The sequence below is a fragment of the Chiloscyllium plagiosum genome, unplaced genomic scaffold (genome assembly GCF_037043375.1).
Source record: "Chiloscyllium plagiosum isolate Xiang-an unplaced genomic scaffold, Cpla_swu_hap1 HiC_scaffold_6, whole genome shotgun sequence".
Taxonomy (NCBI): Eukaryota; Metazoa; Chordata; class Chondrichthyes; order Orectolobiformes; family Hemiscylliidae; genus Chiloscyllium; species Chiloscyllium plagiosum.
In genome coordinates this window covers 124,462,471-124,477,692 of record NW_028270144.1, presented here as the reverse complement: position 1 = coordinate 124,477,692, position 15,222 = coordinate 124,462,471, and the positions used below count along the sequence as shown (strand labels likewise).

The 15,222-nt window shown below is 40.3% G+C and overlaps 1 protein-coding gene across 7 annotated transcripts in view; it reads left to right on the top strand.

Moving 5' to 3' along the window:
- The window catches only part of emsy (EMSY transcriptional repressor, BRCA2 interacting), a 90,872-nt gene that overhangs the window by 53,331 nt on the left and 22,319 nt on the right, over positions 1 to 15,222 (top strand). For all 7 annotated transcript variants that reach the window (XM_087988425.1, XM_087988423.1, XM_087988426.1 and 4 more), the window contains 2 exons: positions 3,026 to 3,187; positions 11,790 to 11,945. In XM_087988425.1, coding sequence (XP_087844551.1) covers positions 3,026 to 3,187; positions 11,790 to 11,945 — 318 coding nt within the window. The remainder of the gene's footprint in view (positions 1 to 3,025; positions 3,188 to 11,789; positions 11,946 to 15,222) is intronic.

The following is a 15,222-nucleotide window of genomic DNA, read 5'->3' as shown; positions in this document are numbered from 1 at the left end:
GGCGTTGGGAATGCGATAGGTGGAAGGAGGTTAAGGTGAGGGTGATAGGCCGGAGAGGGGGTGGGGGTGGAGAGGTCGGGAAGAAGATTGCAGGTCAAGAAGGCGGTGCTGAGTCTGAGGGCTGGGACTGAGAAAAGGTGGGGGGCAAGAAGCAAGCAGGTGTAGCAATAGACAATAGGTGCAGGAGTAGGCCATTCGGCCCTTTGAGCCAGCACCACCATTCATTATGATCATGGCTGTATCCTGTTCCTGCCTTATCCCCATAACCCTCGATTCCACTATCTTTAAGAGCTCTATCCATCTTTTTCTTGAAAGTATCCATAGACTTGGCCTCCACCGCCAATTGGGGCAGTCCATTCCATATATGCATATATTCGTAGCAGGTAATTACGAAGCCAAATGTTATGTTTGCCTTCATTGCAAGAATGTTTGAGATTGGGAGCAAGGAAGTCTTACTATAGTTGTACAGGGCATTGGTGAGATCACACCTGGAGTATTGTGTGTAGATTTGGTCTCCTAAGAAAGGTGATCCAGACAAACGGTTAGTTTCAGACTGCCATGAGGAGAAATTATTTCACTTGGTGGTGAACCTGTGGAACAGCAGGCTGTGGAGATGATCTGACTGAGTACTTTTGAGAAAGAAGTAGCTCTTTTAGAAGCTGAAAGTGTCAAGGTCTAGGGAGAGAGAGCAGAAGTATTGTGTTTTCAACTTGGTCATCTTGAATAGTGAGTCAGTTGAAAGGAATCAATATTTTCTAATCTGTCTATTCAGAGATGTTATTACAAATTTCAAGCAGGTAAAACTTGAATCAGACCTCCAGGCCCAGAGGTAGGGACACTACCACTATTCCACAAGACCCCCCTGCTTTTAAAGGATTAGGTTACAAGGTTAAAACTACTTTTTATTTTATTCCCCTAATTTTTGAAGTTTAAAGGGTAAACGTTAACTGCTCCCTACCATTTTTATAATGGAAAATAGGGTTGGGCAACGAATGTTTTGTCAGCACTGCACAGATTCCATTAAAGAATGGTTTTAAAAATCCATATCTGATAATTACAATAATATTTTTTAGAGTGGGAATTACGAAACCACGGTAAATTCAGAAAATGGTTTATTCTTAAAGTGAGAACCTAGCCATTATGGTTGAAATTAAGAAGCTGGTCAAGTTAGAGAAATGGAGATTTGTCAATATAGATCAGCCATGAACTGATATAAGTGGCGAGTTTTAAGAAGATTTGTAGCACCGTTTGAGATTCTGAATGTAAGTTTGCTCACTGAGCTGGCAGGTTTGTTTTCAGACATTTTGTCACCATACTAGATAATATCATCAGTGAGCCTCCAGTAAAACATTAGTGGTATAGCCTGCTTTTTATTTATGTGTTTAGGTTTCCTTGGGCTGGCGATGTCATTTCCTGTTCTTTTTCTCAGGGGGTGGTAAAGGGGTCCAATTCAATGTGTTTGTTGATAGAGTTCCTGTTGGAATGCCATGCTTCTAGGAATCCTCGTCTATCTCTCTGTTGGCTTGTCCTAGGATGGATGTGTTGTCTAAGTCGAAGTTGTATTCTTCCTCATCTGTATGTAAAGATACTAGTGAGAGTTGGTCATGTCTTTTTTTTGTGGCTAGTTTTCTGCCTGTTTGTCCAATGTAGTATTTGTTACTGTTCTTACTTGTCTGTGTATGGTCTTTCAATTCATTAGCTGCTGTTTTAGTGTGTTGGTGGGTTCTTGGGCTACCATGGTGCCAAGGGGTCTGAGGAGTCTGGCAGTCATTTCTGAGATGCCTTTGATATAGAGGAGACTGGCTAGGCTTTCTGGATGTGTTTTATCTGCTTGTTTAGGTTTGTTGCTGAGAAATCGGCAGACTGTGTTCATTGAGTACCCATTCTTTTTGAATACACTGTATTGGTGATTTTCCTCTGTTCTTCATAGTTCCTCTGTGCTGCAGTGTGTGGTAGCTCGTCAGAATAATGTTCTAATACAGGCCCGTTTGTGGGTGTTGGGACGGTTGCTTCTGTAGTTCAGTATTTGGTCCGTGTGTGTTGTTTTCCTGTAGATGCTGGTTTGAAATTCCCCATTTGCTGTTCGCTCTACTGTGACATCTAGGAATGGCAATTTGTTGTTATTTTCCTCCTCTTTAGTGAATTTTATGCCAGTAAGGGATTAGCACTTAAGTGAAAAGCAGGCAATACCGCCAGTGCTTCACTGGAGGCTCGCTAATGATGTTACCTAGTATGATGACGAAACATCTGAAAACGAACCTTCCAGCTCAGCGAGCAAACTTACATCCGGAACTCATATAAGTAGATGTGGAATAGGCTTAGGAACAGTGACATTTATTGCTCCTCTGAGAGTCAAAATGAGTTTTAATGTGATATATGATCAAAAGGATAATTAAATCCCTGTCCTCAAATGACAGATCTTGAACAGAAACCTAACGGATTCTTTTGGTGTAGTGGTGACGTCCCTACCTCTGAGTCAGGAGGCCTGGTTTTAAGTCCCACCTCCTCCAGAGGTGTGTCATAATGTACCTAAATCAAAGATTGATTCAGAAAATTTGTAATCCAACTCTATAGAACACTAGAATTTTAAAAATTGAACAGGAACCTGGCTGACTTTCTTCTGAATGCTGAAGCAATTACTCTAGTTGAAATTAATGAACTCAACACAAGCTTGGAATTGTCTGCACAGTTTACTTACCTGCTATTGTTAACAACTGAACAGTCAGGAGAACTGACTGTACATAGATGTATCTGTATGTATGCGTGAATATATTTTGTGGGGGGGGGGTGCATGTGTATCTACGTGAGAATGAGTGTGTGTTTCTGTATCGATGCAAATGGGAATGTGGGGTGTGTATGCACAAGCATATGTAGATGTTTATAGCTGTATGTGTGAAGAGAAAAGTGGAAGCTTTCAGTGTACCAGTTACATCATAATGTTCTAAATGTGACTTCTTGTTTCGCAAAGTAGAAGTTCAGATTTGAGGTACTGCAACTTTAATAAAATTTGTGCTTTTAATTGCAGACTCTCAGCAAGTAGTCCATGTTATTTCATCAAGGAGCCAGGATTGGGCAGAACATGAAGTTGCCATGGACACCAGCCCTACAATCATCTACCAGGATGTTTCTGGAGAACCCCAATCAGCCACTTCCACCATTAAAGCACTGCTGGAACTCCAGCAGACAGGTGTGCATTTTATTAAACTGCTGGCTTAATGTGGGGAGAAGTATTGTGATGGTGGAGAAGTGGACTAATGCTTCCATTCTAAAAAATTGACAGGCTTAAGGAAACTGAATTTCCCTTCAGCCATCCAAATTTTTACTTTGTGCAGAGGGAGGTTGAAGCAAACATTAGCAAACAATATTTTATATTTTTATATTACTTTTGATGAAACATTGCATGACCTGTCACAAAGGACATTATATAGGTGACACTGAGCCACCTAAAGGAGATGTGAGGTCAGATAACCAAAATGTTTGATGTGAAATGATAGGTTTTAAGGAATGACTTGAGAGGAAAGCAAGATATAAAGATAGATGGAGAGTATTCCAGAGTTTAGGACTGAGGCAGCCATTAGTGGTAGAACAGCTAAAATCAGGGATGCAGTTTGAATTAGAGGAGTGCAGATGTGTCAAAGGGTATGGGACTGCAAGAATTGAGTTAGAGGTATAATGCCATGGGAGTATTTGATGGCATGAGAAATTTAAAATCACTGTTGCTTCCAGTGTAGGTAAGTGAGCACAGAATGGAACATTTGTTTCAAGTTAAGGCATAGGCAGTGCACTTTTGGATGGCCTTCAAGGTTACAGAGGGTAGAATTTGGTATGCCAGCCAAGAGTGTGACAAGTCTAAATGTAACAAATGTATGAATCATGGTTTGAGCTGAGACAGAGGCTTGTTCGAGCAAGTTTGTGGAGGTGAAAATAGACAATGTCAGTGATGGCACAAGTACAAGATCTGAAGATCACCTTGTTAAATGTGACTGAGAAATAGGAAGGGGCCAAGGACATATCCTTTGTGGGACAGGAACATCAGTAAATGATGCTCTGAGTTTTCTTGAAAAGGTAGCATTGGGATTAGTTGAGTATAATCCCACCCAGTTGGTTGACAGCGGAGAGGAGTTTAAATAGGATGTGGTGGTCAATATGCAAAGGCTGCAGACAGATCAGGAGTGACAGGGAAGGAATGTCTACCTTTGTCACAGTCACGTAGAATATCATTTGTGACCTTAAGAGTAGTTTTAATACTATGCTGGGACATCTAATTGGCTGGCTCAAAATTGGTGACAAAGAAACCATTTGCACATAATTTCAAAGGTAAGAGTGGATGGGAGAGCAATTTGAGAAGGTCTGCAATAAAAAAGGAATCTTAGTGTTTTCTTAGGATGTTGCCAGGACTAGAGGTCTCCAGTTATAAGGAGAGGCTGGATAGGCCTCTATGCTCTTTCACTAGAGCATAGGAGATTGAAGGGTGACCTTATAGAGGTTAATAAAATCATGAGAGGCACAGGTAAGACGAATTGCAAAGGTCTTTTCTGTAGGGTGTGGGACGTTCAAAACTAATGGGTGTATTTTTAAAGTGAGTGGAGAAAGATTTAAAAGGGACTCTAGGTGGAACTATTTCACGCAGAAGGTGGTTTTTGTGGAATGAACTGCCAGTTTTAAGTGGTGATACGGGTACAGTTACAACATTTAAAAGACATTTGGTCAAGTATGTGAATAGGAAAGGTTTAGAGGGATGTGGGCCAAATGCAGGCAAGTTGGTCTCATTTATTTTGGAAAACTTGGTCGGCATGGGCGAGTTGGACCGAAGGATCTGGTTTGTGCTGTATGACTATGATTCTATGAAATAATGATCAAGTTTAGCGGATGATAGCAGGATATAACCAATGGTCTATCCAGACCAGGTGATGGCTAATCCCGCTGTCCACCATATCCTTTTTGGAATGTGCATTCCTCAGCCTTAAAGGATCAGTGATGAGGGCAGTACTGGGGGAACAGCCTGGGTGAGAGAAATCAGTGCTTTTGTTTGGGGCTAGGAATGAAAGCTGAGATTGAGCAAAGCAGTAGCTACTGATATATTGTGCCGATGGAGGGTTTAAGGCTAGAGAGTTGGGATTTTGAAGGTACACCAGCGAGTGAATTGGGAAGTCATTTCTTTCCAGACAGGGATACAAAAGGATATAGTTTTGGGGCACAGAAGGCACATGAAAGTGGGAACAATGCAAGGAACTTACCAGAGATAAACCTATCTGTGCAATTGGATTAGCAAGTCCATGTGGAATGTCAAGATGAAAGGAATGAAAATGGTATGTTTACACAAAAGCAAGGTTTGGGGATAATAAGAGAGCAATGAACTCATGGGAGAGCAAACATGATGATTTGGAATAGAAGTTAAAATCCGTTGATGATGAGAAGTTACTCTATGCAATGACTCTGGGAGTAAAACTGTGGCGCTTATCTCATTGATTAAAAAATGTATTTTTATCATACTTGGGATGTGGTAGACAATGACAGTTTTGAAATTGGTATTATTATGGAATTCTTTGAAAAGGTAACATGCATGGTCAGAGGAACAATAGATGTAATATATTTGGATTTCGAAAGGTGTCTGGTAAGTACCACACAAGGCTACTTAATAGAAATGGAATTAGCTTTATTGTCACGTGCTCAAATGAATACAGTGAAAAGTTTACAAATCACCACTTAAGGCACCATTTAATGTACCTAGATACAGATTCTTAAGTATAAGTTCTTTGGGAATAATATTTAGAAAAATAAAGAAGAATAAAGTCCAGCATTACAGATCATATGAATAGAGTCATAGAGATATACTGCATGGAACATATTTTAGTAAAATAAAGAAGTAAAAAGGTAAGAATAACAGTCTTCCCAACCCAGTCCACGCTGGCACCTTGCCTCCAATCTGTGACGGGTCTTGACTCTGCGAGACCAGGAGACTGCTCTGGAATCATTTCAAGACCAGAAGTGCATGCTGAGGACAAGTAGGACTGCCGAGAGACAGCAACGCTGGGCCTGTGCTGACACCGGGAGTTCAGGACATCACCTAGAAGAAAGAAGGAAAAAGAAACACGAAAGAGAAATAAAGAAATAAAAGAAAATAAACGGTCGGAGCAACATGCTCTGACTGAGGATTCCTACTCTGCCTCAATCTTGGAATTGCTTAAGAGCCAGTGGTGCTAACAATGGTCTGTTAGAATGGGTAAAGAATTGGCTAACCATAGGAGACAGTTGGATTAAAGCAGACATTTTCAATCTATGTTAATTACTTCGATGAGAGAAGTGAAGGTGCTATTGCTCAGTTTTCAGATGGCACAAAAGCTTGTTGAGAATTCAAGATACGAAGATGACACAATCTACAGAGAGATATAGACAGGTTGAGTGAGTAGTCAAGAACTTGACATTTTGAATATAATGTGGGAAAGTACAAAGTTTTGCACTTTTCCAGTTATTTAAATCGAGAAAGCTGCAGCACAGAGGAATTTGGGAATCTTTGTCCGTGAATGTCAAAAAGAACTGTTTCCTAAGGTCAGTGAGGAAGAGAGAAGACATATGGAATGTAGGCCTTTATTTCAAAGGGAATGGAGTATAAAAATACTGCTAAGTCTTGCTAAAACTATAGAAGGCACTAGTCAGACCATAGCTTGGATGTTGTGACTAGTTTTGGGCTCCTTATCTTAGGTAATATGTACTGACATTGGAGGCGATCCAAAGAAGGTTCACAAGGTTGCTGCAGGGTATGGAGGGACTGTCAGTGAAAGTGGTAAGTTGAGTTGTACTCATTTGAAGGATGACATGAGACTGAACTGAAACATTTAAGATTCAGAAGGGACTTGACCGGGTTAATGGGAAGAGGTTGTTTCTTCTTGTAGGAAAGTCTATGACCAAAGGGTGTAATCTGAGAGTGAGCGGTCACCCACTTAAATTTTCTTCTTAGAGGATAGTGAATCTAGAATTAATTAGAGGGTTGTCGAGGCTTCAAAGCCTTATGGTAGGAGACTTAGAACAAAATAAATGAGAAATTGCAAGAGGAATGAGGAATTAGACAAAATGTGATCAAAACAACTTTCATCAGCTAAGGTTCCATTAACATATCCTGAATGTTGGGCTATTATGTCCTGGATAACTGAAACTCCAGAGTTCCATGGTCACAATAATTAACCCACAAATTCCCAACCACTTCAACTGGTCTTGTGACCAACAAGCCTGCATTTGTCATTTTAAAAAAAAGCTGTGCCTTAAAGTGCTGGAGATGTGTCACTCTAGGCATATTTTCTATTTGCTTTTGAGGGTATCACTGGCTAGGTTGGCATTTGTTGCCATCTGTAATTGCCAGAGAGCAGTTAAGAGTTAACCACATTGCTGTGATTCTAGAGTCGCATGTAAGCCAGATGAGACAAGAACAGCAGATCTTCTTTCCAAAGGGACATTTCCGAACCTTTTTACAACAATCAATATGGATTATATAGCCACCAGTAGGCCAACTCTTTATTCCCAGATCTTTAGTGAATTCAAATTTCACCAGCTGATATTGTAGGACTTGATCCTATGTCCACAGAACATTGGCCTGGACTTCTGGATTACTAATCCAGTGACATTTAACAGTCTGCCACCAACACCCTTTTCTGACCATGAAGGAAATTACCATACATTGTTGAATGCAATACTATATCCAGGCTCTGGCACTTTAATAAATTTTAATTTGAACTTGTATTTGCTAGATTTATTTTATTCTGGGATCAGGGTCTCACTGTGTTAGCATTCATTGCCTATACCTAATTGCACTTGAGAAAGTGATAGTGCAGTGTTTTCTTGAACTGCTGCAGTCCATTTGCTGTAGGTGTTGTTAGGGAGGGAGTTTTAGGATTTTGACTCAATTGCAGTGAAGGAATTGTGATCTGTTTCCAAGTTAGGATGGTAGGTAGCTTGGAGGGGAACTTGTAGGTGGTGGTGTTTACATGTATCGGTTGCTTTTGTCTTTCTAAATGGTAGAAGCTGTGTGTTTGGCGTGTGCTGTCTAAGGAGCATTGTTGAATTTCTGTGCTGCATCTGTAGATGGTGACACTGCTGCTACTCTTTAATAAAGGGAGAGAATGTTTGCGAATTTGATGTCAGTCATCGGCTCCTTTATGCTGAACTATGGAGATCCAGGCGATAAATTACTCGCTGCAGGGCTCCTAGTGTCTGGCCTGCACAGTATTTGAGGCACAGTATTTATGCGATTGCAAATACAATGCTGGAGAATCTCAGCTGATCTGTGAGCATCTGTGGAGAGAGAGAAACACTTAGTGTTTTGAGTCAGGTGTAATTCTTCTATTAAAACTCCTAATTCTTGTGGTGGCCTTTATGTGGTTAGTCCGGTTCAATTTCTGGTCAGTGGTAACCATCCAGGATGTTGACTGTAGGGAGTTCATTGAATGTCAAGAGACGATGGTTGTAATCTCTCTCGTTCGAAATGCTCATTGCCTGGTGCTTGTGTGCTGTGAATGTTACTTGCCATTTGTCAGCCCATGTCTCTTGCATTGTTTGGGTCTTAACTGCATTTTTACATTGACTGCATCAGTGTCTGAGATGTTTCGAATGATGCTGAATGTTGTACAATCATCAGTGAACATCTCAATTTCTGACCACAAGAAAGGTAATTAATGAAGCAGCTGAAGATTATCAGATCTAGAATGGTATCCCAAGTAACTCCTTTTAGAGATGTCCTGGAGCTGAGATAACTGACCTCCAACAACTATTAACTGTCTTCTCTGTGCCAGATATTATTCAAACCTGTGGAGAATTTTCACTATTGAGTCTAGGTTTGCTAGGTTTGTTGCCACACTCTCTCAAATATGGCCTGATGTCAAGGGCAGTCACTCTCATCTCACCTTTGGAATTCAACTCTTTTGTCCATGTTCCTAGTGTCTGTGCCTTTCCTTCCTCATTCCTTTAACTCTATCATATTGTTTTGCACTTTTCCCAAGGAAATAGCAGGTTGACAATGTGTTCAAAGACTCCCACCCATCACACTGACTGCCATGTGTAAAAGTTCTAGGTAGATTTGGTTGATCAGCAGCTTTTGCTTTGCTTGCCCTCGCATACAGAATAAAGTAAGAACAAAGAAACATACAGCACAGGAACAGGCCCTTCGGCTCACCAAGCCCACACTGACACAAGACGCCTTTCTAAATTAAAACCCTTTAGCCTCCTATTCCCCTCTTTGTTGCCTACTTGTGAATCTGTTAAGATTTTTTTTAAGGTTTCAGTTGTATCTGATTCTGCCACCTCTTCTGGAAATGCAATCCAAGCTCATGTGTTTCTTTTAAAAAAAAGCCTTGCCTCTCACATCTCCTTTTAAACTTTCCCCCCTTTACCTTAAAGCTATTTCCTATAGTAATTGGTATACAATCCATACCTCTCAACAATATGTAAACTTCTATCAAGTTGTCCCTCAGCCTCTGATGTTGAAGTGAAAACAAACCAAGTTCGTCAATTCTTTCCTCATAGCTAATACCCGCCAAACCATGCAACAACCTAGTAAATCATTTCTGTACCCTCTCCAAAACTTCCACAATCTTTTGGTCGCATAGTGACCAGAACTGTGCATGATATTCCAATTGTGGCCCAACTGAACTTCTATACAGCTGCAACGTAACTTGCCAATTTTTATACACTATGCTCCAACCAATCGAGAAAAGCATACTGTATGTCTCTTTGACTACCTTATTTATCTACTTGTGTTGTCACTTACAGGGAACTGTGGACATGTATGCCTAGGTCCCTCTGTAATTCCTCAGGGTTCTGCTATTTACTGTGTACTTCCCTCCTGCATTACACTGTACAAAATGTATCCCCTTATGTTTGCCTGAATTAAATTCCATCTACCATTGCTCCATTGAAGTCTCCAGCCTACTTATATCTTGTTGTATCCTCTGGCACTCCACTCTCAGCAGCTCCCCCAATCTTGTGTCATCCACAGACTTACTAATCAGACCAGCTGCATTCTTTTCCAGATCATTTATATAAATTACAGAAAACAGGGGTCCCAGCACTGATCCCTGCAGAACACCCCTGGTTCCAGATCTCCAGTCAGAAAAGCACTCTTCCACTGATACTCTTGTCTTCTTTGACCAAGATATTCTGTATCCATCTTAACAGACTCACTGTGAATCCCATGTGACTTCACCTTCTGTAGCATCCTTCCATTTGGGGCTTTGCTAAAGTCCCTGTAGGCAACATCCACCACCCTGCTCTCATCAGTCATCTTTGTCACTTCTTCAAAAAAAACTCAATCAAGGTTGTGAGGAAAGACTTCCCCCTGCAGAAAGATATGGTGCCTATCGCTAATAAGTCCATATTTTTCCAAATGTGAGTAAATCCTATTCCTAAGAATCTTTTTCCAAGAATTTGCCTGCTACTTATGTAAGACTTACTGGCCTGTAATTTTTCAGATTATCCCTGTTGTCCTCCTTAAACAAAGGAACAACTTTGGTTATTCTCAGATACAAAGATTTCATACAAGGCCTGAGCAATTTCCTCCCTTCCGCATCCCCCCCCACCCTCAACCCAGTGTTCTGGGATAGATTCCATCAGGTCTTGGGAACTTGTCTACCTTAGTGCTTTTCAAAACAGCCAACACCCCCTACCAATGGTTGTATGGTAAGGTGAGAGCTAAAAGAGCTGATAACTTTTACATTGTCTGAAAGGAGTTACCTAAAGATGGTGCTTTAGTTAGGTATAACTGAGTGCTGATTGCCAAAAAACTGTTACAATTACCTGTAACACTTTATTCTGTGAAGGAATTGTTTTGTTTTGAAGCAAAAGAGGACACAATTTCTGTTCTGTTCTGTTTCAATTGTAGCCTGTAGCCTACTCTTCATTGCAGTGATTGTAGACCTGACTGGTGACAAATTTGTTGAAGCATCTCCATTATGTTTTTAGCACGGGTCATTAATCCATTGTGTATACACCAGTTCTTGGTGCAGTAAATTCAAAACTAACTTTGCTGCCGTCCTCACTTTGCTTTCATAGCTTTGCTTTTTGGTTTGCAAAACATTTATTCTGTTTGTTTCTCAAGGATGCAGGGTTTCTTATAACAAAGCAATTAGTGCTCTGTGCAAAACAATGTCTCCTGTGCCTCTCATTTTGGGCTTGAGTTAAATTGATGATCCCTTGTATCAACTTCCCAAACAGAGGAGCAAGCCTCTCCTCACTCACCATACTAAAAACCTTCCTAATTTGAAAAACTTTATAATTTCTTCTCTTGACCTTCTTTGCTCCAGTGAACATTGTCCCAGTGTCTCAAATCCATCCGTATTAATTATAGTTTCCCATTATTAGCATAGTCATGACTAGTCTCTGCCCTGCAATCTCTATGGTTTGAATTTCCTTGTCAAAGATCGTACAGTACCAGCTATCACTTGCCCATTACTTTACTTTATTCAAATTTGCTATTGTATATTTACTCTATCCCCATGACTTCAGCTCATTGTATTTTCATTAGTTGTTTAATCACACCCATGTTGCGGACTTATACATGACAGTGAATGGATAACCATATTTACTGTTCTTTGGTCTGCACTGACTCAGCTGATCTTGTCTGATGTGAGAAAAATCAGTCAGTGTTCATGCTAGGGAGTAGCATTAATTCCTGTCGAAATGTTTATGCTTACAGGTGTTGTTCAAGTGCAGACAAGTTCTGAGCAGTGTTTTTGACTCTATTTTGGTGAGGAGCAATTTGGTCTAAGGAAAATGATTTGGACATTTCTCTGTATTTGGTGTAGGTAAAGAAAAATCGGAGTCTAAATCTCGGCAGCCAACTATTGACCTCAGTCAGATGGCAGTCCCAATCCAAATGACACAGGAAAAGAGGTTGTCACCAGAAAGCCCTGCCATCACTGCTCTTGATTCGGAGCTAGCTTCAGAGTACTTCAACTCTGGTAAGTGCCCCCTACTTGAAGTCAAAAGAGAAGTTTCTGAAAATGACAATATGTTTAGATGCATGGTAAATAAATATCAGTTAATTTCCAGACTTTAATAAAGGAATAGCAGTGCAAATAGTTTTCTTTTTTAGTCACCTTTTTTAGCTTTGTGCCAGAAGTTGACTGAGCCTGAGAACCTGACGTTTATTATCATCAATGTCAAAAAGTGCAGCGCTGGAAAAGCACAGCAGATCAGGCATAATCCGAGAAGCAGGAGAGTCGACGTTTCGAGCATAAGTTCTTCATCAGGAATACTAATGCTCGAAACGTTGACTGTCCTAATCCTTGGTTGCTGCCTGACCGGCTGTGCTTTTCCAGCACTGCACTTTTTGACTCTGGTCTCCAGCATCTGCAGTTCTCACTTTCTCCTATTATCACTAAACTATTAATCCAGAGACTCTGGTAATGTTCTGGGGATCAGGGTTCAAATTTGAGTTCGTTATCAAAAACACCTGGAATTAAGAGTCTGATGATGGTCATGAAACTGTTGTCAATCGTTACAAAAGCTCGCATGGTTCACTCATATCCTTTTAGAGTCATAGAGATGTACAGCCCAGAAATAGACCCATCAGTCCAACTCGTCCTTGCCAACCAGATATCTTAACCTAATCTAGTCCCATTTGCCAGCACTTGGTCCATATCCCTCTGAACCCTTCCTATTCATATACCCATCCAGATGCCTCTTAAATGTTGTAATTGTACCAGCCTCCACTACTTCCTCTAGCAGTGCATTCTATACATGCCCCATCCTCTGTGTGAAAAGGTTGCCCCTTAGGTCCCTTTATTATATCTTGCTCCTCTCGCCCTAAACCTGTGCCCTCTAGTTCTGGACTCCCCCCTCCCCAGGGAAAAGACTTTGTCTATTTATCCTATCCATGCCCCTCATGATTTTATAAACCTCTAAGGGAAGGAAATCTGAAATCCATACCTGGTCTGGTCTACATGTGAATCCAGATCCACAATAATGTGGTTGAGTCTTAACTGCCCTCCTAGCAATTTGGTTAGGCAATAATTGCTGATCTAGCCAGTGATACCCACATTCGGTTATGAATTAAAGAAAAACTTTGAAATCTAATCTAGTACCAATTTATATTGGAATAGTTGCAAAGCTGATGATGAAGACACTTGTATTTGTTCTTCTTCAGTTTTAGGCTATTTATACCATATTTTAAGTTGATTGGATGAGCTTTCTATAATTATTCTCAGCTTCTTTAGGTTGAGGAACAATAACGAGAAAGAGAGAGATTCTGTCAGGGATTCTGTCCACTGAGTGAAATCAGATGATATTTTATTACAATAAAAAAGCATTTGCTGAAAGAAGTAGCTTTCATCTGTGAAGGCTTTAATCACTAGAACCTGCAAATACTAGCTGTTTAAAGTCATCAGTAACAAAAGCGAATGCTGACCTTGTCATAATACAAGGCATACCATTGCCTTCAGGAGAAAAACACTGTGGGGTGAGAACAAATGGAAAAAAAAATTTCCAAACTCAGCTTATTTATATTTATTGACATGTATATGCACTTGCATTGTGACACCATGATCCATGGCACTACCAGCTTGAGACTCTCTCTCTCTCTCATGAAGCGTTGCAACACTAAATTCTCATAGATTTTGATATTTCTGCCAAAGGAACGTTCCTTGCAAGTAGTTCCTTGCAAGTAGGATTGATGCTTAAACCCTTTATGAATTGGCGTAATGTCGGCTATCCAAGGTGATGGGTTTCTTAAAAAGGGCATTGGATGTTTTTAATGATAAATACGTTTTTATATGGCCAGTTTATTGTCCATTTCTAATAGCCTTCAAACTGAGTGGCTTGTGAGGACCATTTTGATAGGCATTTAAGAGTGAATCATATTGCTGTGAATCTGGAATCACATGTAGACTAGACCAGGTAAGGACAGCAGATTTCTTTCCCTAAAGACATTAGTGAACTGGATTGATTTTTTAAAAAATTCATTGGTACTATGTGGGCATTGCTGACTGGTCTAGTCATTTATTGCTCATCCCTACTCAAACCCTAGAGAAGATGATTGTGAGCTGCTGCCTTAAACAGCTGAAATCCATTTGGTTTAGGTAGATCCACAATGTCATTAGGGAGGAAGTTCCAGAACTTTGACTCAGCGACAATGAAGGAAAGATCATATATTTCAAAGTCAGGATGGTGGTATTCCCACATATCTGCTGCTCTTGTCCTCCTTTATGGTAATGGTTGTGGGTCTCTAAGGGGTTTGATGAATTTCTGCATTGCATCTTGGAGATGATAGACTTCTTGCTACAACTGAGCATGGTGGAGGGGGTGGATATTTACAGGGTGGTACCAATCAAGTGGGCTGCTTTGTCCTGGATGGTGTCCAGCTTCTCGAGTACTATTGATGCTCCACTCACCTAGGCAAGTGGGAAGTATTCCAATACATTCCTCACTTTTGCCTTGCAGATGGTGGACAGTCTCTGGAGAGTTGAGAGGTGAGTTACTTGCTGTAGGATTCCTAGCATCTGACCTGATATTGTAGTCCTCGTATTTATATGTTAAATCCAGTTCAAATTCTGTTTCCAGTTTATGGAAATTGACAATGTTTACATGGACATTATGCTAGCTTTTAAATCCAGATTTTCATTGAACTCAAATTTCACCATCAGTTGTGGTGACTATTAGACTGGAATTCTGGATTACTAATCCAGTGAGATTATCACTATGCCACTCCTTCTAAACACAAGCACCCCCACCTCCAATAGTTCTAAGGAAGGTCACTGGACCTGAAATGTTAATTCTGATTTCTCTCTACAGATACTACCAGACCTGTTGAGCTTTTCCAGTAATTTCTGTTTTTGTTTCTGATTTCCAGCATCTGCAGTTCTTTAGGTTTCTTCCCTGCCCCCTGCTAGTTTCTGCAATAGTTGTTAGCAGCAACTATAGATGTGAGAAATGTTCTACATCAAGATAAGGTTGGAAAGTGCACTCACCACCTAGCTAGAAGCAGGTTGTTTCTAATTTCTAGTAAAAGAAAGCAAACTAATTCTGATGCCTTTAGCCTTGTACTTCCAAACATTCTTTACTTCTCTCTTTTATTACTTGCTGCATTTGGTCCTTATTGGATAAATTCCTCTGGGGAAGCAGTCTTTGGTGAGTGAAATCAGACAAGATGTACAATATGTTCTTTTTTGAAAATCCCATCAGATTAAATTAAAATATATATTTCTACACAGTGGGTAGTAAAGTGAATGGGGCATTATT